This window comes from Hippichthys cyanospilos, chromosome 4 (assembly GCF_059441005.1).
Source record: "Hippichthys cyanospilos isolate Australia breed blue-spotted pipefish chromosome 4, RoL_Hcya_1.0, whole genome shotgun sequence".
Taxonomy (NCBI): domain Eukaryota; kingdom Metazoa; phylum Chordata; class Actinopteri; order Syngnathiformes; family Syngnathidae; genus Hippichthys; species Hippichthys cyanospilos.
In genome coordinates, this window is record NC_142372.1 from 9,534,457 (window position 1) to 9,562,271 (window position 27,815).

A 27,815-nucleotide genomic window follows, 5' to 3' on the forward strand; every position below is an offset into this window, starting at 1 on the left:
TTCCAAAAGTCAAACTGAAACAACTGCGCTGTGACTTGAAGTGCTCATTTTGAAAGTGAAACCAAACATTCTTCCACTACATGGCAGTATGCACATTTTAACTGTTTATCACATTTTTATGACTTTTTTTTTTTTTTTTTTGGCCAAGTGGTTAAAGTTTGGGTTTGTGAAAAGGATGCATAGATGTTTTTTTTTCCCTTTCAAATGTCATCTCACTTGCAATTGCTTGTACAAAGTGACATTAATTCCTACAAATATTTGAGGTGAGCCTACAAACATGGAAGACGTTACGACGTTTGTGATACTTGTCTCTTAAAGAATTAAAATCCCATAGCGGTCACAGAAATAACTTGAATCGGACAAAAATAATATTGAAAATCAGGCGTTGCCTTTGAGATGAGGTTCAACAGACTTGTTTGTAATAAACATTCATAAAAGCGGCCCGGGCAAAAACCAGGGTAGCCCCCAAAACAAAAACTGTCAAATGATCAGCACACAATCTCTTTTGAAAGCACATGACGCAGCAAATTTCTTTGTGATTTTATTCATAATAAATGATGAGTACAAAATGTGTACAGTAATACCCTTCAAGTGTGCCCTGAATAAAAGATAACAAAGCTCATGCAGATTACAGTATCTATAAGATACACTAGATTGAATCCACCTGCACGTATTTGACAAAAGATATTGCAATTGTACCTTGTAAAAACAAACAAACAAAAAAAATATCGAGGGCGGACACATTTTTCGAGGATAAAATGACACAAATGATGTCCTGCAAAAGTTGCATTGCTATCTGCCCATTTTTTTAAAACATGGTTTCATAAAGTCAGAGATAAAAAGCGGGGATACACGGTATATGCACATTTAATAATAAAAACGCAGTGAAGCTGTAACAGATATACAATGCACTTTGATTTCAATTTTTTTCCATATACATATGTATGTTAAAAGAAGGCAACATCAAGAAACATCAATAAATAATAATTCATGTACCTGCTCATGTATACACATGCAAACACCATTGAGTGTTTTGACACAGCGTGTGGCCGTTTCCGTAAAAACACAAAAGGGATTCTTCCAGTTGATTGATTGATCACAGCGTCGTCAGCGTCATTGATTGGTGCGGCTCCTTGGCTCCACCCCCCGGGTAGACACTTGCTCAGGCGTGTACTCGTTCCTTTTCAGATCTGGAGAATGACACCGACAATTGATACACTTTCATTAACGCGCCATGCGGAATGTCGAAAGCAGTTAATGTCAATGAGTGGCACGCGGGCTCCCTCTAGTGGTCTAAGAAACAATCGCTGAATTCAATGTTCCGACCATAATTTTACAGTTGCGTTAAACGTTATGTTAATCCTCTATTTGTGAAGTATCTTTACATTGTATTTAACATCTTTTGATCTTTAATTTTATCAAATAAATTTCATTATTTTTTTTTTTTCATGTCAGCGCGATATTTTAAGATGAGGACTCATATACAGCGCACAGAAATGTATAGAATAATTCACCGGGAAGTTTGAGCTTCCTGCAGCATGAGTTGCAGCGATGTTTCGCTCGGAAGTTGCGGATGGCGTCGTCACCGAGGTTGGCTGGTCCAAAGATCATGTCGTAAGACCTGTGGGCCGCAACAAATAAATAAAACAAATATGAAAAAGAAACGTGACTCATCAAGTGACTCAAAGTATTTTTAGCGTACTTCGATCAATTAAAAAAAATCAATTTAGAGTTACGCCACTGAATTGAGTTTGATTCTAAGGAAGGAGTTAAGTAGTGCTTGGCATAAGAAGGGTTCAAAACAAATTGGATGTTTCCATGCATTTGCCAGTTTCTGCGTGACCAATATATTCCATTAAAAATACGTGTGTATGAAAGAGAAATTCACAGTATGTTTAGGTCAAGTTAACGTCAAGGGTCATCTTGTCACTGGTTATATGGTCAAACTGCCATCAAATCAATTCCATTCACAAGCATTTAGGTATGTAGACATGGTGCTGTTTTAAACCGCTACCTTTTTTGACGATCTACAGTCATTTTTAGCCGTATTTTTTTTTTTAATGCATTTGTCAGATGTTTCTATATGAATAGCGCGAATCGGGTCGAAATTGACACCGGGGGATTTAAAGTGACAGTATGTAGAATTTAGTGCTATCTAATTTTGAAGCGTGCTATTTTGAAGGCACTATAGCAGGCATGTCCAAACCCGGTCCTCGAGGGGCCATCTATCCTGCATGTTTTTGATGTTTCCGTCGTCCAGTGCAGCTGATTCAAATGATCAGGTTTGTCGTCAGGCTACCGCTGATGAGCTGATCATTTGAATCATGTGCGGTAGGAGGACAGAAACCTCCAAAACATGGCGGATTGGCGGCCCTCGAGGACTGGGTTTGGACATGCCTTCACTATAGTGTCTCAGAGAGCATTCTTTGCTTGCCTACTACCACTGGATTATAATGGAAAAGGTAAAACATGTCAACTTCCTGTTTGGCGGACGCGACTTATGTAATATCATTAGATACTAGGCCTAGGATTATATATAAAAAAAGAATGTTGATGTAAAAGAACTTTTTTTTTTTTTACTTTTTCTGGGTTTTTAAAAGGCGTTTTGTCACCAGATGTCGCATACGGTGCGTGTCACATGAGCGACGCGAACGTACCCCTTCTCGCCACTCTTTATCACCGACGGATCGGTGAGAATCTCTCCGACCCCTGCAGAGAAAGAGCCAAAGTGCAATGAGGCACTTCCAGCTTTAACAAAACAACAACGGCGAAAAAGTTGCCCGGCGTGTTTGGGCGTTACCCTGCAGGTCGAGCACCAGCAACTCGCCGCGCGTGTACTCGTAGGTCCAGTGGCTGAAGGCCAGCATGGTCTCCTCCAGGAGGTTGGTGGGAGCGATCTCGTCGCCGTTGTTGTTGTTGAACTTGCGGAACTCGCCCGTGATGCACTCCTCGATGGCGAACCACTGGCCAGCTGAGTGGCAGTAGAGCAAGAACACCTCAAGGAACCTGCACATGTACGAAATGGCACCAAGTTTAAAATAAAAAGCCTTCCTCTTTCAATTGTTTAGTTCATCGCTAAAATTGTTTTCCCCATCATTCCATACTGTTCGATATCTCCATAATATTTCTTTTTTTTTAATATAATCCCACATAATTCAAAATCAACATCATTCCAGGATTTTTCATTTCGTGCTTGGCAATCGCATGCAATTTCTTCAGAAATTGCTTCAACTTGTATGCAATGTACTCCCTTCCGCAGGAATCTAATCTTGTGCAATCAGTTAACCGATAATTCCATCGTGGCACACCTAACCAGCATGGGGGGGGTGTCAGTTGGCCAAACGGGATTAACAAACTTTTTTTTAAGAGCTGCGAAACAAGCGGGAGCAGCTCGGTGAAAATGTGGCATATTCCAATGTAAAGGTCACATGGATTCGTATGCAAAGCAACGCCCGAGCTGGAGGAGCTCACAAGAACATTATGTATACGTGAGAGGAAAAACCTGCTAGCGTGAGAGAGGGTGACATAAGTTTCATTGGCACAGCTGACATATCAGGAGACACCTTTTATGTCACCAATCAATGGGCCTCATTGTCTAATAAAAGGGTAGAAATGCACGCTGCACACAATTGCATGTACACCGGGGTTATAATGGTTACATTTTTCATTTGAGTTCATTAGGTTTTTTTGTTTGTGATCAAGTTTGGTAGATTACTTTTTTTAAAAGTTTGGAAAAGTTACACAGTGATGTTATTTTTTTATCTTGCTAAATTAGATTTGGTCTATCTACTGCAGGGATTCTCAAATTTTTTGGAGTCAGGGACCCCTTTCAGAAAGCAAATTTTCCAAGTGCTCAATTTGGACACATTTTTTTTTACCCGCACTTAAGTGCCTTTTTTAAATTCCCCACCAAATTCAATTTGACAACAAATACTGTGTATTTATTACTTTTTAGCCACACTGAAGATTACAAAATAACAAAAACTGGGTCTATTTCCCCCAAACAGAGTGCTGCCAATTATTTAGTCGAAAACAGCATAATAAAATAATGCTTCATCTCTTTGTCAGCAAGCAATTATAAACACGCAACATTTTACATTTTAAAAAATCTATTACATTATTTTTGAATCGTTTGCTTTCTTGAAGAGTCATGAAAACTCACCGTTTAATATATAAAAAAAATATATATATATTTTTAGTAATAACCCAAATTACTTCACGGACACCCCACTTTGAGAACCACCGATCTACTGTAGTCACATCCAAAATTATTTGAATTTTTTCTATTTGCGAACGATAAAGTAGATGAAAGCAGAAAAGGTGACAAGCCATTTAGGCAGCCAGACAAATAATCACAGCGGCCTGTTGATCCAGTTTGGCAAGAAATTCATTTGTTGCGGCCATTATGACACCACCATGAGAACAAAATTAATTTTCTTTCATTGTGGCTGTCTTGAAGGGAACACAGGAGTAATGCGATGCTTATAAAAGGAATAACCGCCAAATGTGGCTTTGAAAAACCGCTGAAACACAACAGTTTGGCGGCTGCCGCTGACATGGCGACCCCACGTAACCCACTTTAGCGGTGAGCCGGCCAGGTGGATGCGACATGCGATCAAATGTGGCTAATTTAGTTGTGTGCCCCTACCTTCCACAAGCAACATGATCTGAACCGTTTTCAAAAGAGGTTAGCGTTGCCCAAATATTGACTTTTCAGAAGTACATTCTATGTGACAGAAAACAAGCCTGGAAGGAAATTGCAGTCAGTTGCCACATTAGCACTGTCAAAGATATGGCATTCGTTTGTCAGTAACAAGGGGTTATATAGCAGTAATTTGAAGATTTTTTTTACCTGAGTTGTGGGCTTACCTCACATGGGCAACTTTATTTATTTATTTTTTTTGCCGTTGAATTGCTTAACATTTGAGACATTCATGTATACATTGCTGATGTGAACATTTGCGCGTTTTACGGAAAGAAAAATCTATTTTTGCAGAAGTCGGTCCAAGTTAATTGATTAGCGTCAAAACTGTTTTTTCACAAGAAGAAATAATACAAAACAACAGAAACAAAGAAAAATGGATGTCATTGAAATTTTCTTTTTCAACCACTAAAGGGGAAAAACTAATACACATCACCTTGTAGTCTAATTCCTTAACGCCAAAACCAGAGAGGGAAACTTCAACCCCCACGAAGTTGCGTTTACCTTGGCGAGTACGGAATAGGCTTGGGTCGGATCTGGTTGAAGGCCACCGTCAGCTTCTGCGCTGCTCTCTGCTGTTGAATTTCCTGGAAATAGTAAACAACAAATGGAATCTGGAGCGACGGGTCCACACGAATAATGCACTGCCCTTGTGCGCAATTGTTTTTTGGTACCCTGAGACAAAGGTGCAACACAGTGTCGTCCTTGTAGATGCTCTGCCAGGTCTCCACCACTTCAGGCAGGAAGGACTTGACTATGTAGTGGTGTCCAGGCTTGAGGATGTCATATTCGGACCAAGTGCAGAGGACTTTAAGGGCCCGCCGAAGGCCGCCGCCCATCTCCTCTTTGCTGAGGAACTCGATCTTGGCGCAGAGGCCGCGCTGGGCCCAGGAAGACATGCTGTTGTTGATAGTGTTGGGTGAGCTTTCCTCCAGGCGGTACACCGTCACCGGCTCTCCTGATGTGTTTGGATGCACATTGAAAATGTCAACGTACGCCCTAGCAGTTATATATCCGGTATTTGGGCCGATCAACAATTGTATCAGCCATTTTCAGACATTTCTTTAGCCAAACATTTGAAAACGGTTGAATTACAGTTGAATTAAACATAAGTTACCTGAGACTGAATTTCTGGACGTAAATGTCAAATTCAATTGAGCTTGAACAACTAGATTATTCACATACAATCATGTAACAACCAATCAATAACTGTTCATTTTTATGAACACCACTTGACCAACAAGTGAGCCATGATTGGCCGTAACCTGAACCTTGAGCTCAGGTGATGTCATTTTCGGTTGACAGCATGTAGAAAAATGTATTTGTAAAAGCTATTAACTCTACATGAAATTAAATGAAGAACATTGAGATTTTATTTTTGAAAACGAACACACAGCTTTTATTAGCATCTAACTGTGTTTTATTTATTTATTTTAATTCTTGTATTCTTAACAGGTGTTGTTGCTCTGGCACACCAGTTTATTTCAAGCGGACAATTTCCACGCCAATGAATGTGGCGACTGAAAAGAAACAATGACCTGACAGTGTGTTGACTACAATCACATAACTTGATGTTGTTTGACCCACTGCTGTTTGTTGAGGGGAAAAATAGAGGTCCCTGACAATTTGACAACTCAGTAATTGCTGAATTTATGCAAGTTGGACTCAAATGGCAAAACATAGGCGTTTCCAAATGGAGCAAGCAGCAACATGCCCAACAAAACAGACACACAAAGATGACAACATGCTCAGAGCGGGAGGCGCAGAAACCACATTCACTTTTTTTAGGGTGTGACATTTCCTCCTTGTGAAGATGTGTTGTGACCAGTGTCATGTTGCCTGCAAAGTCACATGAGGCATTTGTGCAAAGGCTCACCTCTAGGGGGCACCGGTGTAAAGGGGATGCTTTGTGACAGTCTCATCAGGTTGTTTCGTTCAACAGCTGAACAAATAAAAATCTATGTATCAACTGTGAGTCATATTGTACAATTTCAAAATAAGTTTGGGGGGGGCTTAATAAAAGGCATTACACCTCGAAGCCTACCTGAGTACTGATAGCTCTCCATCGGCTTGAAAGGCGACCCAATGGCTGCAGAGATCCACAACAAAAAGAAGGGGGGGACTACTTTTAGAGCATGTAATGGTATGTCAAGAAGAACAAAACACACGCATTGTTCAAACTATTACATCAATAAACAATTCTCAGCACAGAATTTCTCATGTAACCCAATTTAAAGTAGAAAGTGGACAAATAGTTGCTCACAATCCTTTCTGGGTCCAAGGTGGGTGTGTCGAGGTGTGCAGAGCGACAGTGAAGCTAGTTGTAACAGAAAAAAAAAAAAAAAAACATTTAAAAATTAACACCTATGAAATGAAAACATTGCAAAAGTCCTTATTTCACCTTTCTTTCAGTTAGTGGGGTATTTTACTTACTATATACCATATGGTACATTAGAAAATAATCCAAGTCAAGAATTGCTGTAGTTAGATAAATTAAGTGATACTGAGATGAGTCTGAAACGCTTGAGTGCATTTGAGCTTTGAAGGTAAAAATGAACCAGTTGTAATGCAGCAGAACCAGCTGACCCAGACAGAACCTGGTTGTACACAACTGAAAAAGTAGAACAATGAAAGTCTTACCGGGTAAGGTGTCCTCCCCTGGGGGTTGGCTGGAAGGGAGACAACAATTAGCTAAATGTAACTCTAAATATTTTCTTCCCCTAATGCAGTGGTTGCTATGGACATTTGACTTTATGTAGATCTTTTTCTCAACACTAGGAATTTCAATTTTGCAACATTCAAAGTGTTTTACATAATTTTAAAGGGAATTGAGTGCACATTTCATCAATAATAATAATACCAATAAATAATAGTAATTCAGATAGATGGACGGACAGACAGACAGACAGACAGACAATATAGATACAACAAATACACTCAGTATATAGGAGAATACATACAGGCTGCTTGCTTGGGCTGATTTGACCTGGACTCTTTCCTGGGAAAGAGAATTAGAGTTAGTATGGAGACTTCGCAGTTTAAGATTTGACACAGAATAATTTGAGAGTAGGAATGGCCCACTACGAAATAGTTTGCATTGCGTCATAAGAATGTAGAGTAATAAGAAAGCACGCTTATTTACTGCCGTGCTTACTGTATTTCAGCTGAGTGTTTTTACCGGCTCTGAAGCCCGGGGATCCTCGTGGATGAGGATGTCTTCAGCTGACACTCTGCTACGATCCTTCCTCAGAGCTATAGACATAGCACAAGTATCCACTATGAATTCACACGGTGTAAACAACAAACAAAACATATTTTGTGATGTTTGTAGTAACCTACTTGAATCTGGGTGGAGAAAAACAGGATTCCTGTCAAACTCTGTGAAACCAGCATAGGAATTAACTGCCCTTATGTGACCTTGGCCTTCAGGCTGCACCTGGAAACACATGACTAGGGTAAGAGGGCATTTTTTTTTCCCCATTAACAGACAGACTGACCAGTTTTCTGCTGCATGTGCCCGGACTACGCTGTGGGCTGGAGGTCTCTTTGGGGGTTGAGCGCTGGAGGTCAAAACAGTCTTTATGTCCTTAAAAGCAAGACAACAACGTGAGCCTGGTACACCCCTGACAAATTTACTTTAATTTGATCAATTTTTGCCACCAAACCAAATTTGAATCAATTACATTCTTCAAAGAAAGTATCTTCTCAGTGCATCGGGTAACATATGGGAGAAATACATCCATAAAGATTTCCAACTTTGCAAAACACAATTAAAACAAAAAGGAGTAAACGAGCCCATCACCACACTTCATCAAAACACACAAGTTTTCCGAGAAGCCTGAACCCGCCACCACCTGTCCAAAGTATCCTGAAAACCTTGAGACCCTCAGTCATGCAAACGGCCACGACATGTCTGAAAACATCAGGACCACACCAGAACCAGCGAGAACAGACAGAGGAGTATAGGGAAGGAAAAAGCTCCATGGCTCCCGATACGGAAGTAGACAGACGCCAGTACCCGCCAGATGCAACCCGCAACTCAAACCTCTTGTTTGCACTTCCACACGTTTCCGCTTGTCACCATTTTGACCCTCAGGGCAGGACCCTGGCAGGGGAGGAATCTCGCAATCTTGGCCCCTTTGGTTGCAGGGCCATTGGCCTGTCATGGCAGGGGCGGCCGCAGAAGACGAACAGCCGCTATCTTCTTTCTTCTCAGAGTTTGTTTGGCGTCTATTTGGAGAGGCTGCCTGGCCCTCATCATCACAGAAAGCCTCATTGACAAATCCCAATTCCCTGTCCCCCCCTAATCCGTGTGCATTGCCAGGCTGCGCATAGCAAGCAAGAGAGCAGGCAGGCCGAGCAGCGCCCGAAGTCTTAGATACGACGATCACAGTAGGATACACACACACACAGTTCTCATCTTCCTCGTTGCTCATTAGAGCCGCACCAGAGTCTCTTTCGTACTTACCCACAAACGCCCCAAACTCTACAGCGGCGTTGTCAGGCGTCTGCTGGTAAAGCCCAGCCAGAGCAAGCTCCGGGTGGCTGGAGCCGCTCGGCTGGGAGGGCGTGCTGCTGATGTGGAAGTGCGCCGCGCGTGAGGGCACGTTGGGCAGGCTGGATGGCGAGTCGGAATACTCAGGCTCGCGTGGACGGTTAAGCTTGCCGCGGGTGAGGGAGTGGCCCCGGAAATGCAGCTCCGGAGGGGAAACGGTCGCAGCACTTTGGACAAAGGCACTGGAGGCGGCGCCGCCGGAGGAGCCAGCCTCGGCGGTCGGATGCCGGGGCCCGAGCAAGCCCCTCCTCTCTGGACTCGGACTGGGATCCAGCCCAAGTCCCGCTAAGGGGCTCGGCCCGACTCTACAACTACTATCAGCCCCGTAGCCCCCGGCACCAATCCCAAAAAGAGAGTCTGCGATGTTCGCCGAGCTGAAGTAGGCCCCCATGCTCCGCTTTCCCATCACTGAGGATTTGGACTGGGGGCCGGTGTCTGTAGCGACGGGAGCGATGCTCGGGACCACGTTCTTGGAGAGGCTGAGCTCCCGGGTGATCTGATTGTGGACCTTGCTGGCCTCAGAGGCTCTCTGAGCAGTCAGTGTCTTTAAGGTGTCAACAGTGAGGACGGACAGGTCCTGCAGGTGACCGATCTGGGAGTCCAGCGTGTGCAAGGAGCGCTTGATGAAGTTGACCTTGTTGCCCACTTCCTTCAGCTGCATGCACATGGTTTCAACCCTGAAAAGAACCACAGACAAACTACTGTTTATACTGTATTTCCTGAAATACCTTCCCAGACTAATAGTGCTATCATATGAAATTGTCAGTTTTAGATGCGGTTATTCACAAACTGACATGTAATAGTGTCATGTTGTTGTAATAGTAATCATTTTTTAATATTATCTGCAGCTTATCTGCCTTTGACTGGAGGCTATACCTTTCAGAAGTGAGCCGTATGCGTTCCTCACTTCCTGTGTGAAATTGATCGTCTTTTTCATGGAAGTACGTCTCCACACACTGCTCCTCAAAGTCGTGTAGCTTCTTTTGGTCTTCCTCAGTGAGAAACAACTCTGAAGAGAGGAAGAATAAGATTAGTAACATTAGTAACAAGATTAGTATTTGGTGACTCTTAAAAACATAGTAAAAAAAAAAATCCTTCAGTAAAATTGACCATCTTGCTTGGCACACATAGTATTGAAGAAGATTTGAGGTGAAAATTGCCTGAAAATCGGGTTTAGGTATCATTTATCAAGAGACATTGAATTCATTTACATCAAGGACTGATTATGTCAAGTGGAATATTGCCACAACAGTGAGACACTATCTTACAAATAGATAATTTGATGGTGACATTTGGGTCTGGTGTGATATACAGTATACGATAAACTATTAAAATTACTAAGCTATGCTCTTCTGGATTCAGCACAGACATACTTGGCCCATAGGTGTGCTCCTTCTTTCTCTTTCTGCACATGCAGAAGAGAGAGTAAACGTGGCACAGAAGGATGAATGGTGGAGGGAGGACTGGTTTCTCATGGTAGGCCATGATGAAGTGGTAGCGCTGGTATTTCCACACCAGATTGGAGATGGACTTCACCTGTAGATACACATTGCTGCAAAGAACAGAGATGCTGTTACACTTATGGCCACACACTGGTTTAGGTGATTAGATACAGTATGTAATTTTGAAAAAGTGTTTTAGTCAAGCCTCAATGGCTAGTCTCCTTTTTGTTGTCTTTGCAATGAATTGGCTAAAGGATTCATGGAGGCTGATAGAAAAGTGTGGTCTTTGCAATGTTTCCTCAATCTCAATATTTAGGTATAAATCAATTGTCTACTGATATTTTATTACCTGTATTTCTTGTGGACAGGTTTATATTATATGCTGTCTTCTGTATGTACCACAATTCGATTTTTAACATGAAAACAAAGGGGTATACCTACTTGAAGAAGGCGATGAGGAGGTTGACCATGAGTATGTACTGCACAAAGAGGTAGACTGCTTGCAGCAGAGGAGTTAACCATACTCCTGCTGTGCACAGACCCTTTACTGACGACTCACTATTGTTGGCACACACTGTGGGGGAAAAAAAAAGTCATCAGAACATGTATGCATACCCCACAAAATGTGAGCACCATGTTCAAAACTACCTTTGATGTCCTTGAAAGGACATTACTATCTACAGCCTTTACAGATGGGTAATGTTAGGGTGTTAATAATACCGCTTTCCTTAACAATATCACCTCATCATAATCATCAATTGCAGTGACAAGACATTTGACATGATCAGAACAGTGATTGATCCCTGTATGTTTTTGATTTGTCAGTGATCTCATAATCTTCCTTTCCATCTTCAATGCCCTTACCATCGATTTCATAGGCATACACTTCTCCATACATCATCCAATATGGCTGGAACACCACATCTTTGGCCAATGTCCAGCTTGGATCTTCGTGCGGGTACAAAATGGCCTTGCGGGGAACGCCGTAGCTTAGTAGGACAATGGCCATTATCACAACAATGTAAAACATGTTGGCCACCTGTAAAGAATGACAAAGAAAGGTCATGAAACATTTTCATCTATGACAGTTACTGTGCCTGTACATTAATTCCAAATCGTATAAATATTTCTCTTTCTGTGATTTCCATTTGGAATTATGAGTAGTGTTGACATGGTTAAAAAAAAATAAAATTAAAAAAATAATAATTTTGTTGGGGCTCACCATTTTGGCAATCATCATGACGTAGGGTCCAGCTTGCTGGTTGACGGCCAAGATATCGAGGAGTCGCACATACCAAAAGATGATATTAAGACAGTAAACTGTCCTACCAGGAACAAAGGCCTTCCCTCCGCCCAGCCTCAAGCCGAAGCCGATGAAAAAGGACACTATGGCCAGGAAGTCTGAGACGTTGAAGTAGTCATCAAACCACACTTTTATCTTTTGACTTATTTTGCCTGCTTCTGACATAAACATCTGCAAATAAAACAAATATTTTAGTTGTGGGCATTCATCAGAGGGACCATGACACATTCTGTTAAATGACATACTTCTCGAATCTTCTCAATAGCTGAGGTGAAGATGTAGAGGATGACGACCCACTCTTGAGGGGAAGGCCAATTCGGCATTTTAACCAGGACCACGTATGAGTAGAGCATCAAGAAGGCCAAATAAAAGAGCTGAAGACGTACATGCAATCGGGTGGTTAAAAACATTTGAAATAAGGCAAGGAGGCAAGGCAGGAGGCTTGCATCAGAGTGCATTCATTGAGGCTGAGGCTAATCATGAACAGCTATCCATTTTCTACAGCAATGTGGTGCCGGTCTGGAGGATCAAATGAGTAGCCCGCAGGCCTGTTCTGCTCATTCTCTAGGAATGTTACAAACAATTATACATATATTACATGTACATAACATATTTCACTTGATTTACGTATTTTCTACAGCTGTTCCTTAATTATTGTGAGAAATCATTAACATAATCAGTATCTTCACATAAACTGGTGCCCTTCGTTCGTCAGTACTCTATGGTACTGACTAATGTCAGTACCAAAGACAGTACCAAGTACTGACTAATGTCAGTACCAAAGATGCAGCACTCACTTTCAAAAAGATTGGTGACCTCTTTTCTACACCATTTGTTCACTAAGGTTGCAACTAAGTAACTGAAGCCTATTCCAGCTATCTGGGCGAGAGGGCAATAGAGATCAGCCAGGCATGCGAAAATCCCTGAAACCCGATGAGAAATATTTAGAGGGAAACAACTTAAGTTGTTACTTTGTTTTTAAGTTAATAGAGTTCAGGGTCAAATAATGGGACTGTGGGAAAGTAGCATAATTAGCATATAGATGGTTTCAGGTTTGAGCTGATATACTAGATACAACACGGAGTAGGTGTGCCTTTAAATAACACAGGAACTAAACACTAAAGTAGTTTGGTTGGAAATGGGTAAGTTCTGGAAGAGTGTTGCAATTGACGCATGGAAGTCGGGACGCAAGAAGGCATTTGAGACATTCTAATGAACTCCTTCATTGATACTATCTGCTCATTATTTTGCTTGTAAATAGAACCAAAAATCAATTCCCAAGTGTCTGAGAACCTGCCTCGGGCTTGCCTAAGTACTAAGAGGAGATGAGATCATCTCAAGCATGAGTGTGAATATGATGACTCCACACCTGCATGAATGCTGAGAAATGCAAACAGTCATACTATAGTTATTTTGCAATTTACAGAAAATACCAAACCAGGAATATTTGGACTTGAATTACAAACAAATTAGTCAAAGGTACAATGTGTATCCTTAAACATTGTCCCTTTTGTAAAAGTCAAACAGTTTTCTGAGCACTGCAAAAATGGCATTTTCATGGAATGAAAGAAGAGATAAAGAGATATCATCAACTGGGATAAAGATACCATTGTGGCTGTCAATATTTTGCGATTACATTAACACCAACTGACATTTTATGTGCACTCTTATATATGTTACTAACTACAAAAAAAAAGATTTTATGAAGACTTGGGCGGGCAGTGGGTACCGCTCATTGTTCCCTGAGGTTCCTATGTGGTAATACTGATCTTCTAAGGGAGTCATTCAGCGGTGACTATCCAAAGTGTGTCAGGATGTCCGATAAGACTGTGTGCACCTTGTCCCTTTCCCTTTTGTCATTATTGTTTGACTGCTACTGCCGCATTGTACTGAAGTACAGCACGACTGATAGACTGATAAAGTTTTAACTGTGCAATAAATTCCCAATGAAGATTGATTTAACTGAAACTGATCCGGCCCAATAAGTTTAATAACTGCTCCTTTTATCACCTCGACCGATCGATGCCAATGCCATTTGAAAATGACAAGCCTTGTTGAGATTCATACACAGTTGTTGCCATCAAATGTTGAATACATGCATGCATACCGTGTTGGACCAGAACTTGACAATGGGAGCATGGTAGAAAGCGTAGATTTTCCTGGTTAACGGCAGCTTTCTAGCACGCACATGTGTCTCCATGTCAGTCTTTGTATCTGCAGGATCGCTGGATCTGGCCTCCTTGAAAATATCCTGCAAAGAAACCAAAATTAATGTGAAAACTAACACGAGCAATGGAAGGAATAAAAATATGGGAGTGAAAATCACGGAGTGTATCTAACCATTTGAATGTCATCTGCAATATTTTGGAAGTTGTTTTCGCTGTCCTCCATGGTAATCTGGTGATCATCCTGGCTCTGTGGGATGTGTGCCATCTCAGCCTTAGACTTGTACTCCAACAGCAAGATGGCAGGAGGCACTAAGATGCTCAGGATTACCTAAAGACAAACACAGAGAAGGGGAGGTTCTTGTATTTTGCTTCTCTTTTCTTAGTTGTGGAGAGTTTAGGGCTGAAAAGGAGATTCTGGAGGACAGGGCGTGATATAATTCTTTGGGACAGCAGCTATTGAGTATTTTTGTTATTTGGATATCCTACAGAAAATACAATTCGAATACAGATTTTTTTTTGTCAAATACATTTGTAAACACAGGAGACCAAATACCACAGTTCAGCAATATTGAATCATCCTGTTTTACTAATTTTTGATGATCAACACTTAATTTTTTAAACCTCTACTTTTTCCTGGAAACATTAGATTTTAGAAAATGTGTAACCAATAATTATGTGCTGAGATGAATTTTTGACTGAAACAGCACATTTAAGTCAGCGAGGTTTATTAAAATGTGTCCGGTAGAAATGGCAAGAAGGTCAAACTCTCAGCATCAAAGTGTACACAGTGAGTTTGGATTATCACAGCAGTCTATATGGAGCACTACACAGCTGCTAGCTAGCGGCTTATTTATGCTACATACATGCAGCTATAACGGAGCCTTAGCCAAGGGTAAACTGTGCGACGGGTGCCTTCTGTCAATGTGAGCATATTTGAGTTGTTTGTTAGCACCTTGAATTGGTGATTGAATGTGATTTTAGAAGAGCATTGTGTTGCTTATTTGGGGAGTTGGGAGCAACTATTGCATTGAACGACAAGTCCCATCCCACCACAAGTTGTGACGCTACAACGCAGGTACAACTTCAAAATAAAAGTGTACTAAAGCATTCATGGCCATATACTGTTTGGTAAACTAAGGTTTATTATTTTAAGTTAACGTTGTCACTGCGTTTCTGCCATGTTTTTCTCCAACAATTGTCGCTGCCATTGGCTTGACATATTTTTCCTGATGTGCGCACTAATACGCAAAAATACGAATACGAAATATTCTAATACTAATACGAAAAAAATTGAGGATTTTTGTCTTTTTAAAACAAGGTACGCAAATTACGCATGATTCGTTTCAGCCCTGATGAAGTTTAATGAATATTTAAGACATAAATTGAGATTAGGTTAAAATGGGACAATGCTATTACAATGAGTGTGGTCATTAAAAATAGTGTTCGGAACCTAAATAACTGATCTGTCCCACCATTCTTTAGACTGGGTAGCTTAATGCATCACACTAATTAAGAGGTCACAAGGACAACCACTCATCAACAAACAAAGCACAAGTAAAAATCTAAGACGGAGCATGAACCTTGTACCAGGAGTTCTTGCGCATGTTTAGCCTCCCCATCCACATGTCTGATAGCAGCAGCTGGGTGCAGGTGTGTGCCACGAAGGGCCGCAGGTGTGAGGAGACGGCCAGTTTCAGACAAGTGGAGTTGCTCCAGTTCTTCAGCTCATAGGTGAGCAGCTTCATTGCCATAGTCTCGTCCTGCCTGAAAGACTGCTCTAGCAGGTCCACCGCCAACGTGCCAAACTCACTGGAAAACACCAACAATCAACGGCCCTAGGAGCTAGCCAGAAGCTTGTAAAAAAAAAAAAAAAAAAAAAAAAGCCAGAAATTGCAACAAGAAATGATATAAAAGGGGTCTATACATTTACAACAGCTGAATTGTACTAGAACAAAACATGCCATAAAAAGCAGACAAGCCATAAAAGGAGAATTGACTGATAACGGCTTATTAGAGTACACTTGCCGGAACTTCCTGTTTTCATTGCCTTTCAACATGTTAGTCCACAGCCACATTCCACCAAGCGACAGAAAACCTACTTTGAATACTCTTTAAGCTCCTCCGACGTGTCGTCCACCACATCACTCTTCTTGGCCTCGTAGCCCATCGAGCGACAGAGCTTGCAGGCCACTAGGGCCTTGGCCATGTTCTCCTCGCCGTGCTGCCAGAAGAACAGTGACATTTTCTGACGCTTCATGAGCACAGCCCACACCAGCAGTTCGTTAAATGGGTAGGGAAAGCGCCGTGTCTCGGGGTCGTCGATGTCCACAATCTCCTCCTTGTTGCGCTTCTTATTTTGTTCTTTGGTGGACTCCAACTGAGGAAGACATGATAGAATAATACACAACATAAATTCAACTACAAAATAAGGTGTGTGTGTGTGTATATATATATATATATATATATATATATATATATATATATATATATTTATATATATATATATATATATGTGTGTGTGTGTGTGTGTGTGTGTGTGTGTGTGTGTATGTGTGTTCCTGTACACAATGAGGTCAGCAAATTGTGTGAGATCATATTTTGGTCTTTTATGTTTTCAAATTCTTTTACAATTTGTTTCTACTTATTTATATTATGCATTATATTTCTTTTTTAACCATAATCTTTGATTTGATTTGAGTTGAGACGAGACGTGATGAAATGGATTTCCATTCATTTGAATGGAAAGACAATTTGGTAAACGAACATTTCGGGTAACAAAGGGGGTCACAGTAAAAAGTAAGCTCGTAGCCCAATGTTTTACTGTATTTCTAAATTTAGCTCAACCAGTGTTCTGGAATGTTTTGTGCTTGACCATATACAGTACCATACCGTAGTTTCTAATGTATCATTGTTAACATGTGACAGGAATTGACTGGTGTGGTTGTAGCCTCAAATGTGAGGGGCTGCAGAAGCTTTCTAAACCTTGGGTTTGTAAGGCTGTGCAGTCTTGATGAAATGGTTGTGCCTGGTCTTCTCCTTCTTATCAGCCTGCATGCTGAATGACTCATGACTTTTCCTCAAATGAGAACCCGGGCCCATCGGGTGCCGCCCAGACCTCTGCACACACAGTGAAGAATGATTTTCTATTTGCATTCATTATTGAAAGGAGCAAAAGATAACTGCTGAAAAATCATGGCGGATTATCTGCCACTCACCCTACTGGTGCCATGGAGATTGTTGTAAATTATTCGAAAACGTTTCCTGGTGTAGTTGCACCTGTAAGTCCCACCCATCAGGTATTCAATCACCAGGCCAACGTCAATTAAGGTGATCTTGTAATTTGGAGGCAAGTGGCTCTGTGAAAAGTCACAGTGACAAAACGGCATCGTTGAGATTTAATTGACATGTACTCGAGAGCTATAAATGTTCTTCGCTGACCTGCTTGACATCTCTAACAAGGTGGAGAAGAGTTGGATTGTTAGGAAGTTGTTTCTAAAATGAAAAGGGAAAAAGTGTTACATCATAGTTTGTAAACTTTTTGGTTCTTTTGCAGATTTCATAACCATACAGTGTTGTAAAGCTCCTCGAGTCGACTGATTGTCAGGAAGCGGTGCATGCTGACACCATTTTCAATCAGCAGCTTGACAAAGTCCACTCGATCCATCACGAGTGCATCGAGCATGGCTTGCTCCAAAGAGCTCACCTGCACACAAACACACAAAGACAAATATTTTGCTTTGAGCATAACTACTCATGAAAAAAAAGAAAACAAGGGGAAGACAAAGATACATTTGACTGAAGTTCCCCTCTAAAATATAAATAAATATGATCTAGATCAGTCCGCAACACCAAAAGTTTAAAAATAAACATAACCACTGAGAGCAGCTTGTGATGACCACCGTAATACGAGTTTAAGTTACAAGCTGCTCATGGCCCTCAGGGCTCCTCAGACTGCACCATTGTGGTGATCTGAGATTCTGGGTTCATTTTGGGCCAGTACAAAGTTTTAGGGCTAAAGCTGAGCTAAGCAAACACACATACCAAAAGCTGCTGTCCATACACAAACACATGATTCTTGGCAATGTCAACGCGATCCCACGCCAGGGTCAGGACCAGCTGATCGAAGGCAGATGCATTTGTACCTGAAACATACAAGAGAATTTGTATGAACACTCATAGAAGGCAATCCAATTAGTAGTGTATGTGTGTGAAGGTTTCACAATATACAGTATGTGTGCAAAAAAAAAAAAAAAAACGTTGGGCATGTGTTTGAGAGGTAATTCTGAATTACTGTATGTCCCTGACACATTTCTATGTGAGAGATAAATTTCCAGGGAAGGTAATCCTTATTAACCGTGGATGTCCCGAGAGCTTGCTAACCGGATTAGATTAAATCAAATCAGCCGAGTCCATACTCTGCTTCGGATAAAAGTATTGGGACACTGAGCCTTTACAGCCACGGTATTAAATGATGTTCTTTTACATCAAACTTATTAAAGGATGCTTTTATGCACTCTTCTTAGTGTATACAGTAGGGAAGAGAAAAGTGTCTTCCTCAAAATGTTCCCACACATGTTGGAAGCATACAATCATGCAAAATTTCTTCATAAGATAAAGAGTTACAATTCATGGGGGAATTTAAGGGTTGTAGCTCAGTTCCAATTTGATTAATTATTTGCTTTGTTATGGACTGAATATTTGGTCATATTTCCTAGAATTTAAATAAATTGTGTACGTCACAGCAATCTGACTCCTGATAACATTATTCCCCCTTGAACAACATTTCTGGTTTCAGCGACAGTGATGATTTAGTAAACTTCCACAAACTTCCCACTACACATCAAATCTGTTAAACACTGCTTGGTGCATCATAAATACCCAAAGCGAAAAGTGGAAGAGACTTTAACCCTTACTTGCGCGCTCATTGAATTATAAATACAGTAAACATCATTATTAGGGGCCGAATGCAGTCAATAGGTGTCAAATATAAAATAAAAATATAGTTTCACTATTCACAAGTAGGCCTGGTTTCCAGTCCCTGTGAATAGCAGAGAGCAACAATAAATATAGTTTTTAAAAATAAATAAGACATTTCCCTATTTGGTTCACTAAATGTATTGTGTGGCACAATTAATAAAGGTATAAGGACATTAAGTAGGTCAAATGTTCGCACAACTTCCATGCATTGCACCACTAATTGGTTGTAAAAATGGAGATTTGATTTGTTTTGAATGGCAGGTCCACTGAATTACCACAGACAGACTTTGTCATATATTTAAAGGATACAAGATTGAGGTATGGATTTATGTGCATAAAGTAATGATACCAGTCGATTAACTGTTTGGCCCCAAATTATCTTAGTAAGAAGCGTGACAAAACAAAAAGTAATTCTTCTTCTTCTTTTTTTTTTTTTTAATCACACAGTTGTACTACTTCATAAGTGAGTCGTGTGCTGTCCATTTTGACTTCCTTGTCCAAAAAGTAAACAAGGCCTACAACTGTTAAATCAGGGTGCTTTGGAGGATGAGTTACTGTTTCACCAGCAAGAACACACCTTGGTGGACAAATATTTGTTTGCGTGGACTTTTCAGTCAATATGATCACTCACCTGCAGTCACTAAAGGCATTCTTGTTTTTGTGTAAATATAAAGTGAGGCCAAAGAATCACTCTGGATAAATAGTGATGAGTCACTTCCAAAATGTCAAGTAAAAGTGATTTTGACTCATTTGGAATGTTTGAACTTACATTTTTCTATCTTTTTTTTTTCCAAACTGAGTTTCAAAATATAGTAGTGGCAGAGAGCCTGCAAATGCACAGAACATGATCTCCTCATCAGCAAACAGAGCCAAACTGCTTTGAAAGTGTATCAATAACATAAGAAAAACACTGCACAGGGCTGTAATCTTATTGCCTCAGACACTGAATCAACATGGCTTGCACTCTGGCAGAAATGTCTATTACTAATAATATAAAAAGAGAGTATGGGAATAACACTTACCTTGGAGTAAGGCTTTAAGAATGGCAACATCAATGTCCTGGCTCTCCTCAGAGCTGATGTGAAACACAGTAATCTGTTTTGCAGAAACAAAACGCTTCAGAATCAAGTCAAACCTAATTGTTACTATGTGTCACCTTCAAATGTTGCATTTGGGGAAAACAAAAACCTTCAGAAGGGACCACAACTGGGAGGAGGCCCCTTCCAGGTTCAAGGGGTTGCATTAAATTTTACACACATTAAAGTGGGAAAATATTACATTTACCTTAAAGATCCAGCTAAAAAAATCATTTATATTTCTTTAAATGTAAAAATGACTAATTCGTTAAGACCCGCCTGTAAAACCCTTTAGAATTTTTTGCAATTGTTGAGTTTATCAAAGGCTCTTGTTTGCACTAGAGGTATATACAGTATATCCCTCTATTGGTGTCACTGAAGCAAAAGCATTTTCTGTGTGTCAAAACTTTACCAATTCTTTCTTTTTCATGCACTCCATCAGAGTCTGAAAAAGATGGATGGCATCGCTTTGGCTGAAGTTGAAGGTTTTCTTGATGGTGGCAATGATGTCCGCCTCCACGCCGTCTGGTAGGCCACTGGGGGGGACGATTTACAATCCAATATAGTGATTTCTTAGCAGCACTATACAAATTGAACATAAACTCACTGAAATATTGGTTGACAGTCTGATTAGAAATTTTACTGGCTTCTCTAACTCTAAATTTCACACATTGGAATATTCAAGTATCTGTCGATTATTATACATATCACATCATGTACAAGAATATAATCGACTGATTTATAAAATCGTTTTAAAAGCAGATTCATGAAGGGAGTGGGGTTAAAATAAATTCTAGCATGAGGTTACATTCTACATTTGTTGCTGACATTAACAAAACAAAGGGTGAAATGTGTGTGATTCTATGAGCAGACGAGTCACTTAGTTTGTACTTAAATAGAAAATAATAAAAATATATCACAGACACCAACATGTTAACATCTATGACTCTGAATTTATGCACGAATGGGCCTTACCCGCCTTCCTCAGTTTGTTTGTGGACGTAGGCCAGTATGTCAGCGGCTCGGCCTGTACCCTCACACACCACCACAGGGACGGGAGGTCTCTCTTGAAGGTAATCAAGTACGGTCAAGATCACATTAGGACCGCCCTCAAAGATGAGCGCCACCACAGGGACGCCCTGACCAATACCTGCGAGGATGATGAAGGTAAAGGGGTGGCCGCTAAATCACAGTACATCAATCGTCTGCTATTGTGTGGCTCTTACGTGCATGTATTCTTTGGAGGTTGATGTGCTTCTCCAGGTCCCGGCGCAGTTGGACCTCAGCACCATACTTGCCCACCGTGCCATCGTCAACAAGGAGGAAATGTGAGTGGAAGTTGTTGAGAACATTGAGTTTGCTGAGGGGGTTAAGCAGCGTCTGGTACGGAGCAATGATCTGTGGACACATCCCAAAAATAAGACGAAGGTTTTTTGTTTGTTTGCTTGCTATTTTTTTTTTTTTTTTTTTTTTGATACATTGTGATACAATGCTACATCTTACATCTCTCCCGATGAGGTCGGTCCTGTTTTCGATGACTCCCCAGGATGCAATTCCAATAGTGCAAATCTTCTTTGATGATCTGGAACAGTGCTCTTTGAGAGCGTCACCAACATGCTTTGCTACACCTTGGAGGAATCGATGCATAACAACAGTTGGTGAATATTTTTTTTTTGATGTATTAGTAGCTCATATTTTTTCTGTGACCATTTCTTTAAAGTAGCGATATCATGGTATTTTAAGATTTCCAGAGTTAAGCACATGCATATGTATGATGGAATCTTTGGCACATCAAGAGTTTTTTTGTTGGCTATATTTCTATCTAGGAAGTAGACCATTGGTTCCTTCAAAACCTTCACACCCCATTCATAACATCGTCATAGTTTACCGTTGACTGCTGTGAGAGTGTGGGCACGTGTTTAGTCTGCACGGGAGAACAACGGTGTTATAGGGGAGGTATGAGAGTGCTCCTTGGTTAGTGATGTAATCAAGCGGACAAAGCAAGGACCTGGTGTTTTATCAGATTGTGTGGGGCTGGTGCTGAGAGTGCAACAATGAACAGGAGTTCCCACAGATGATTGAATGAAGTATGACAACTCTTTGGGGGCATTCATAGTGAATAATTAGCTTTTTACCATGGTTAAAGGCTCCAAAAACATGAAGTACCATGATATAACACCTTTAAAGAGAAAGTCAAGCCAACCCAAAAATTCTAACATTTTATGCAGTCCCACTAATCTTAACACAGTACTCTGATCAATATAACATTTATGGAATATGAATCAAGCATCAAACATTTGACACTTGCTGGAAACTGAAAATGAAACCACAATAGCAGGAATGTATGAAAACAAATAGCATTGGGACTACTCCCGGAAGCATGGGCGTGACAGTGATCTAATTGTCATCATTATCTTACGCCATGACACTCACTGCGTGAGCAGTATTTAACAAAACTGTGAGATCAAAACACACATGACGAACAAAGTTGTCAAAAATGTTTATAGGTCATCAAGTTTCTTTAAATAAAATAGTAGATGGGCGATGATTAATAGTTTTATATCAAAAAATGATACGTCCGAGAGACACACGATGAATTAAAAGTATGCATCCCTTGTCAAAAATTATGTGTCTGGGACGCAAGCAAACAAGAGCACTATTATGTGAAACTACTATTGAGGTCAAAGCTAAATTTGTCTGGATTACAAACATATTTTAATAAAATCAAATTATTTCCTGGTCTGTAACATCATGCTAAATCATCAATTATTTCAAATAGCCAAACACCCTGCCAAAGTACAACTCTGTAAACAAAACATAAGATGGAAAATAAAATATCTGTGAACCTGTGTTGACCCCTCCAGTGAGGATCCAGGCACCCGTGGTGACGGCTGCCTTGATGAGGCCCTTGCCCACCACCTGCTTGATGCGAGGGTGCAGCTCAAAGTTCTGCGCGCCTCCATGGACAGAAATGAGGATCTTGGGCAGCTCCATGTGCCACTCCTTCAGCATCAGCCGCAGGATGCTCTCTGGACGAGAGTCGTAGGACAAACGCACATACTGGACAGACATACGGCGCACACAGAACACACAAAGAAGACAAATGAAGAACTTTGCATCGGAAATGTCAACCAAAACATTGCAGTTTTTTTCCTGAGGAGAAGCTGAAATTACATCCCCTTTGTTTTGTTTTTTTTTAATTAAAAAAAAAAGTTATTGGTCAAGAAGACATGAAAAGGGGACATTTATGAAACAAGCTTGTGGAGAACAATCAATCAAAATAAAAAGTGTAATTGGTATAAAAAAAGAGGAAACATCTTTATTTTTCCAATGTCAGAGTTTGGGCTGCAATGCAGGCAGTAAGTGGATGGACTCCACCGAAATTGTACACTATTAACAGATACATTATTTTATTCAGAATGTGTTCATCTCTATAAAGAACGTTTGAATACAAGTTCCTAATGTAATCAGCTGACAAAATTCCAGCATGATTTACTCATTAGTTTATTGAAAAAAAAATACTTAAAATATTTGTTGTCGAAATATAAAAATCAAACAAAATTCTATGCTATTAACACATTAAAATATATTTTTTTCAGAATGTGTTTACGTTTACAAACAATATTATTTAAATAAGACATTTTATTGTCATGTGTCCATTTATTTCCTGCATGATTTGTTCGATAGACATGGTGTTTTGACAATAAAGATGACTTTTAGGTTCCTGTGTTCAAATTTCCTTTTTCACCAGTCATACCACACACATACTTGAAGAATGACTAACATGGCCTCCTCCACAGAGGCATACAGTAATCCTACCTACCTTGGCTCTATAGGAGTGCGAGCCTCCCTGGAAGTTAACGACACCATAGGCGTCAGTGGGGCTGGCCTCTGTGTGTTTTTCCACCGACCACTCCTCCAGCTCCGGCGCGGGCCCGCCGGCGCTCTCAGCCGTCTTCACGTCCGAGTATTTCTTGGCCAGGCTGGCTGTGAAGCCAACATGCTGCCGCACCAGACGCCCGCAGCAGCACCTGCACATGGTTACAAGGCAACCAAACATTTATTGTCTGGAACAATTATTAAACAAAAGGAAAACAGGAATAGAAGTACTTTCAACAACAATTTTCTCCAACTGTCCCTTGCCTCTCACAACTCTGGTAAATTGATTATGCATGCATGCACTGGTATTTGACTTTATTTTATGCTCTTAAACTACCAACGAGAAATGAAATTAAGTAACAGACAATGTTTGTTGTGTTGGAGATTGTACCATTCACAAGCATTTAAAACCTGAGTATTTTTAAGTAGGGTCTGACGATTGGCCCTTCCAACATCGGTCAAAAATAATCAACCAAATGGATGTATTTGCAGATATTTTTTTAACCTTTATGCACTCTAACATTTACAACAGTTGTACACAAGTAACAATTATGTCATTATTTCTTGCACATAAATCTATACCATAAACTTGTATCCTTAAATGTATCCATGACTTTTGTTGATAAGGTTATTCTATGGAGTATGCAGTTACTAAAATCAGATCAGTTCCCAGCTTCTAGCATAAATTTAACTTTACGTCATTTTAATGACTTGAGGAAGTTTGAAAAATTAAAACGATTGACTATCATTTAATAAGTTTACTAGTGAGGCTGCAATCTTCATAATTAAATGGGCAACATGGTGTTCTCCATTCAGGTCTTTAACTTATTGAAAAATGTGGCATCACAAAGCCTGGAAGTTAATTGTTTCCTGAAGTGGGTTTCTGCTCAGTGGAATTACATCACAGTGCCTTCAGACTGCTTCTGGGTAGCACAAATTCTCTCCAGGCTAATCCTACTTGACCAAAGTCTGTAGGAAACAAAGACTGAGGCAGTACTCACCGGACTAGCTGTTGGCAAATCTGGCATCCTGGAAGGCATCTAGATGGAATTTAAACACATGACATGAAGTATTCAAAAGCTTGAATTCAGAAAATATTTGCCGCAAGCGCTATCATGCAAGAATATCACCATGAGTGCCAAAAAGAGGACTTGTAACTGGGCTGTTGAGACTCTTATTATGAGTTCTAGAACCTAATTAAGGGATCTTTTTACATTGGGGCAGCCAACATGCTATCATTTTCAAATTTTGCCTGTAATAACTGGTACACTTAAAAAACACAATACTGTAAATTAATGTGCAACATTTGGTTTGATTGCCTCTTTTATTATAATTCTTTGGCTTAAACATGCATGAAAACCCATCAACAGACGAATACAAACATGTGTGACCAATACAACTGGTCATTCAGAGTTCTTTAGAGGCCCTCCATACAGTATTTAAAGATGTTAGTGTATGAATAGTATACGATACATTGCCGTATTGATAGTTTGTCCCAATCATAAGGGAAGCCAAATACTCTATGTGAGCCATAACTCAAAGTTCACTAAACAAACTATGATTGCTAACATTGACTGGAGCCGGAGAAGAAAAGGCAAATTATTAGTCAAAAAGAAAACACAAAGAAAAAGAATAACTGTGCCGGAAGATGGAAGTATGCACGCTAGTTGCAAAGAGTAACTAAAAACAGAAATGATTTATCACACACTAAGTGATGAAACAGTAAATTCCTATGGCTATGCGATTCAACTACTGTATATATTAAATAACCAAGAAAAAAAAAGTTAGACCATACTGGGCTGAGCAATAAATCAAATGATTTTGAATAATTTGTCATTTTAAAAATTGCTAATATGAAAATGAGCTAAATCATGAAAATTGTGAAAAAAATAATGAAATTGAAGTTTTCTTAGATTTCTCCTGGCCACATTTCTGAATTTTGACATTTACATAGTTTAAGACATACAAGTCTTGGGAAATGCAGTTGCCAAGTTAACAAGATTCTCGGATCTTGATTTTAATCTGGTTCTATCTTAACATTAAGCGGACTCCAGGTAGTAGTTTTTAGGTAAATCCTACAGACATTAAACTTAAGCTACTTGGTGGAGGTCGAACATGGCCGAGAAATAAAAACAAGATGGATTCAGAAAGAGATCACTTGACCGAAGGTTGCTAAACACCCATCAAGCCATAATTATAGTCTCAGTCTTAAAAGCGAGATTGGACGCAGACTCATTTATCCATAGTGAGAGGGGCAGTTGAGGTTTTGGGCTTCGTCTAGCACACACCATACAATTACAACGTTTCCACGGCGACCACCACCGGGCTCACTGCTGGAGAGCAAACACATACCTGTGGGGGTCCTTTGACACTGGAAGTATGTACACACATTCCCTCTTGGTGAAAGTGCTTTCTATCCAGGGTTTCTGGGACTGAAAAGAGAAAAAAAGATGAAATATTGTGAGTGAATGCGCAAATAAATCAGCAAAATATGATTAAACACACACACACACACACACACACACACACACACACACACAGTGAACCCCCGTGTTAGAGTAAGTGACCATAGATTTGAAATAACTTTTTAATTTTTCAAAACAAGAATTCCCATTTTAATTAATTTTCTTCTCAGCTGGTACAGCTGAGGAGGTCCTCGACAGGATTAATAGGCCTAATCCCTTCCAGAACATGCATGAAATCCATTAAAGCGCTCCAACTACTTTTATAAGTCCGACAAGAACCTAAAACATCACAACAGGAACTGAGGTGGCTGTTTTGGGTTTGTTTTTTGTGCAGCTTTACTCTGGTCCTGAAAATAGTTTGAATTACTTTTCAAAATAGATGAAGTGAAAGAAGCGGTAAAGTCACACTGACTTGAATACCGATTTGACCCAGAATGCACAACTGCCTAGAATTTAGATTAGTCCCAAAATAAATAAAAAATTGAAAGTGCAAGCAGTGTAACAAACTTAACAGAAACATCAAAACAAGTCTCATCTGGATAAGACTCAAAATGTGCATTTAGACACCTCGCTGAGGAGGTCCTTCTTGTTCAGGACCCAGTAACTCAAAAAAAAAATGACCCGATCATTAGACAGCGTACCTGACTGTCTTCTTCATCTTCATCTCTGTATTTAAGGGCTTTGTAGAAAAACATCCCAGTGCTCCTTCACGCATCTCCCGGACCCAAATCCGATAGCCTCGATTTTTCTCCAGCGACCAACACCAACAACAAATCACAAAAAGGTCGCCTACAGTACCTCGCCGAAGTTCTTAGCGCAAAGTCCTGCGTTTATCGCATAGTTCTGAACGAGAGTTAAAAACTGAGTGTTGAGCAAGATGTGGCCGCTGAACAATAACGCCACGGACAGTTAATGTGTAAAAGCCTCTTTTGGAAGGCAGATGAATGTGTCTGAGAACAAGTAGATGTTAGACCAAGGTGAGAGAGGCCCGGACGAAGGAGGTGCAGTACAGGATTAGTGGATGGGCAGAGGACTCATGATAAACACTTAACTACTGGACAACCACCTACTGTGACTGAGACACACACGCAGACTCATACACTTTAGAATGGTTCTTAACTGTTTTCTCGTCAATGATAACTAAGAGAAAATGATATAACTGGTGGACTCCACATATATCCTATTTTGTTTTTAACAAACAAAAACAAATGCTTGGCCTTATTTGGCACTAGTACATTTCAATAAAGT

General features: G+C 40.2%; 1 protein-coding gene across 1 annotated transcript; it reads right to left on the reverse strand.

Moving 5' to 3' along the window:
- Positions 1-992: 992 nt before the first annotated feature.
- Positions 993-27,505, reverse strand: trpm7 (transient receptor potential cation channel, subfamily M, member 7). Its single transcript, XM_088413259.1, has 42 exons — positions 27,209-27,505; positions 26,455-26,534; positions 25,104-25,142; positions 24,047-24,254; positions 23,070-23,283; positions 21,727-21,851; positions 21,450-21,621; positions 21,199-21,373; positions 20,636-20,759; positions 20,170-20,242; positions 18,212-18,312; positions 17,739-17,873; positions 17,609-17,662; positions 17,386-17,526; positions 17,153-17,287; positions 16,270-16,547; positions 15,751-15,979; positions 14,343-14,498; positions 14,110-14,253; positions 12,248-12,376; positions 11,922-12,173; positions 11,564-11,738; positions 11,141-11,273; positions 10,631-10,809; positions 10,134-10,266; positions 9,175-9,934; positions 9,114-9,122; positions 8,748-9,075; positions 8,200-8,288; positions 8,042-8,138; positions 7,881-7,954; positions 7,663-7,700; positions 7,343-7,371; positions 6,966-7,019; positions 6,747-6,791; positions 6,579-6,644; positions 5,377-5,660; positions 5,207-5,289; positions 2,801-3,006; positions 2,658-2,709; positions 1,515-1,621; positions 993-1,190 (listed from the first exon to the last, which is right to left on the reverse strand). Exons 1-42 carry the CDS (start codon positions 27,260-27,262, stop codon positions 1,114-1,116), a joined length of 6,036 nt encoding a protein of 2,011 aa, XP_088269385.1. The 5' UTR covers positions 27,263-27,505; the 3' UTR covers positions 993-1,113.
- Positions 27,506-27,815: the final 310 nt, after the last annotated feature.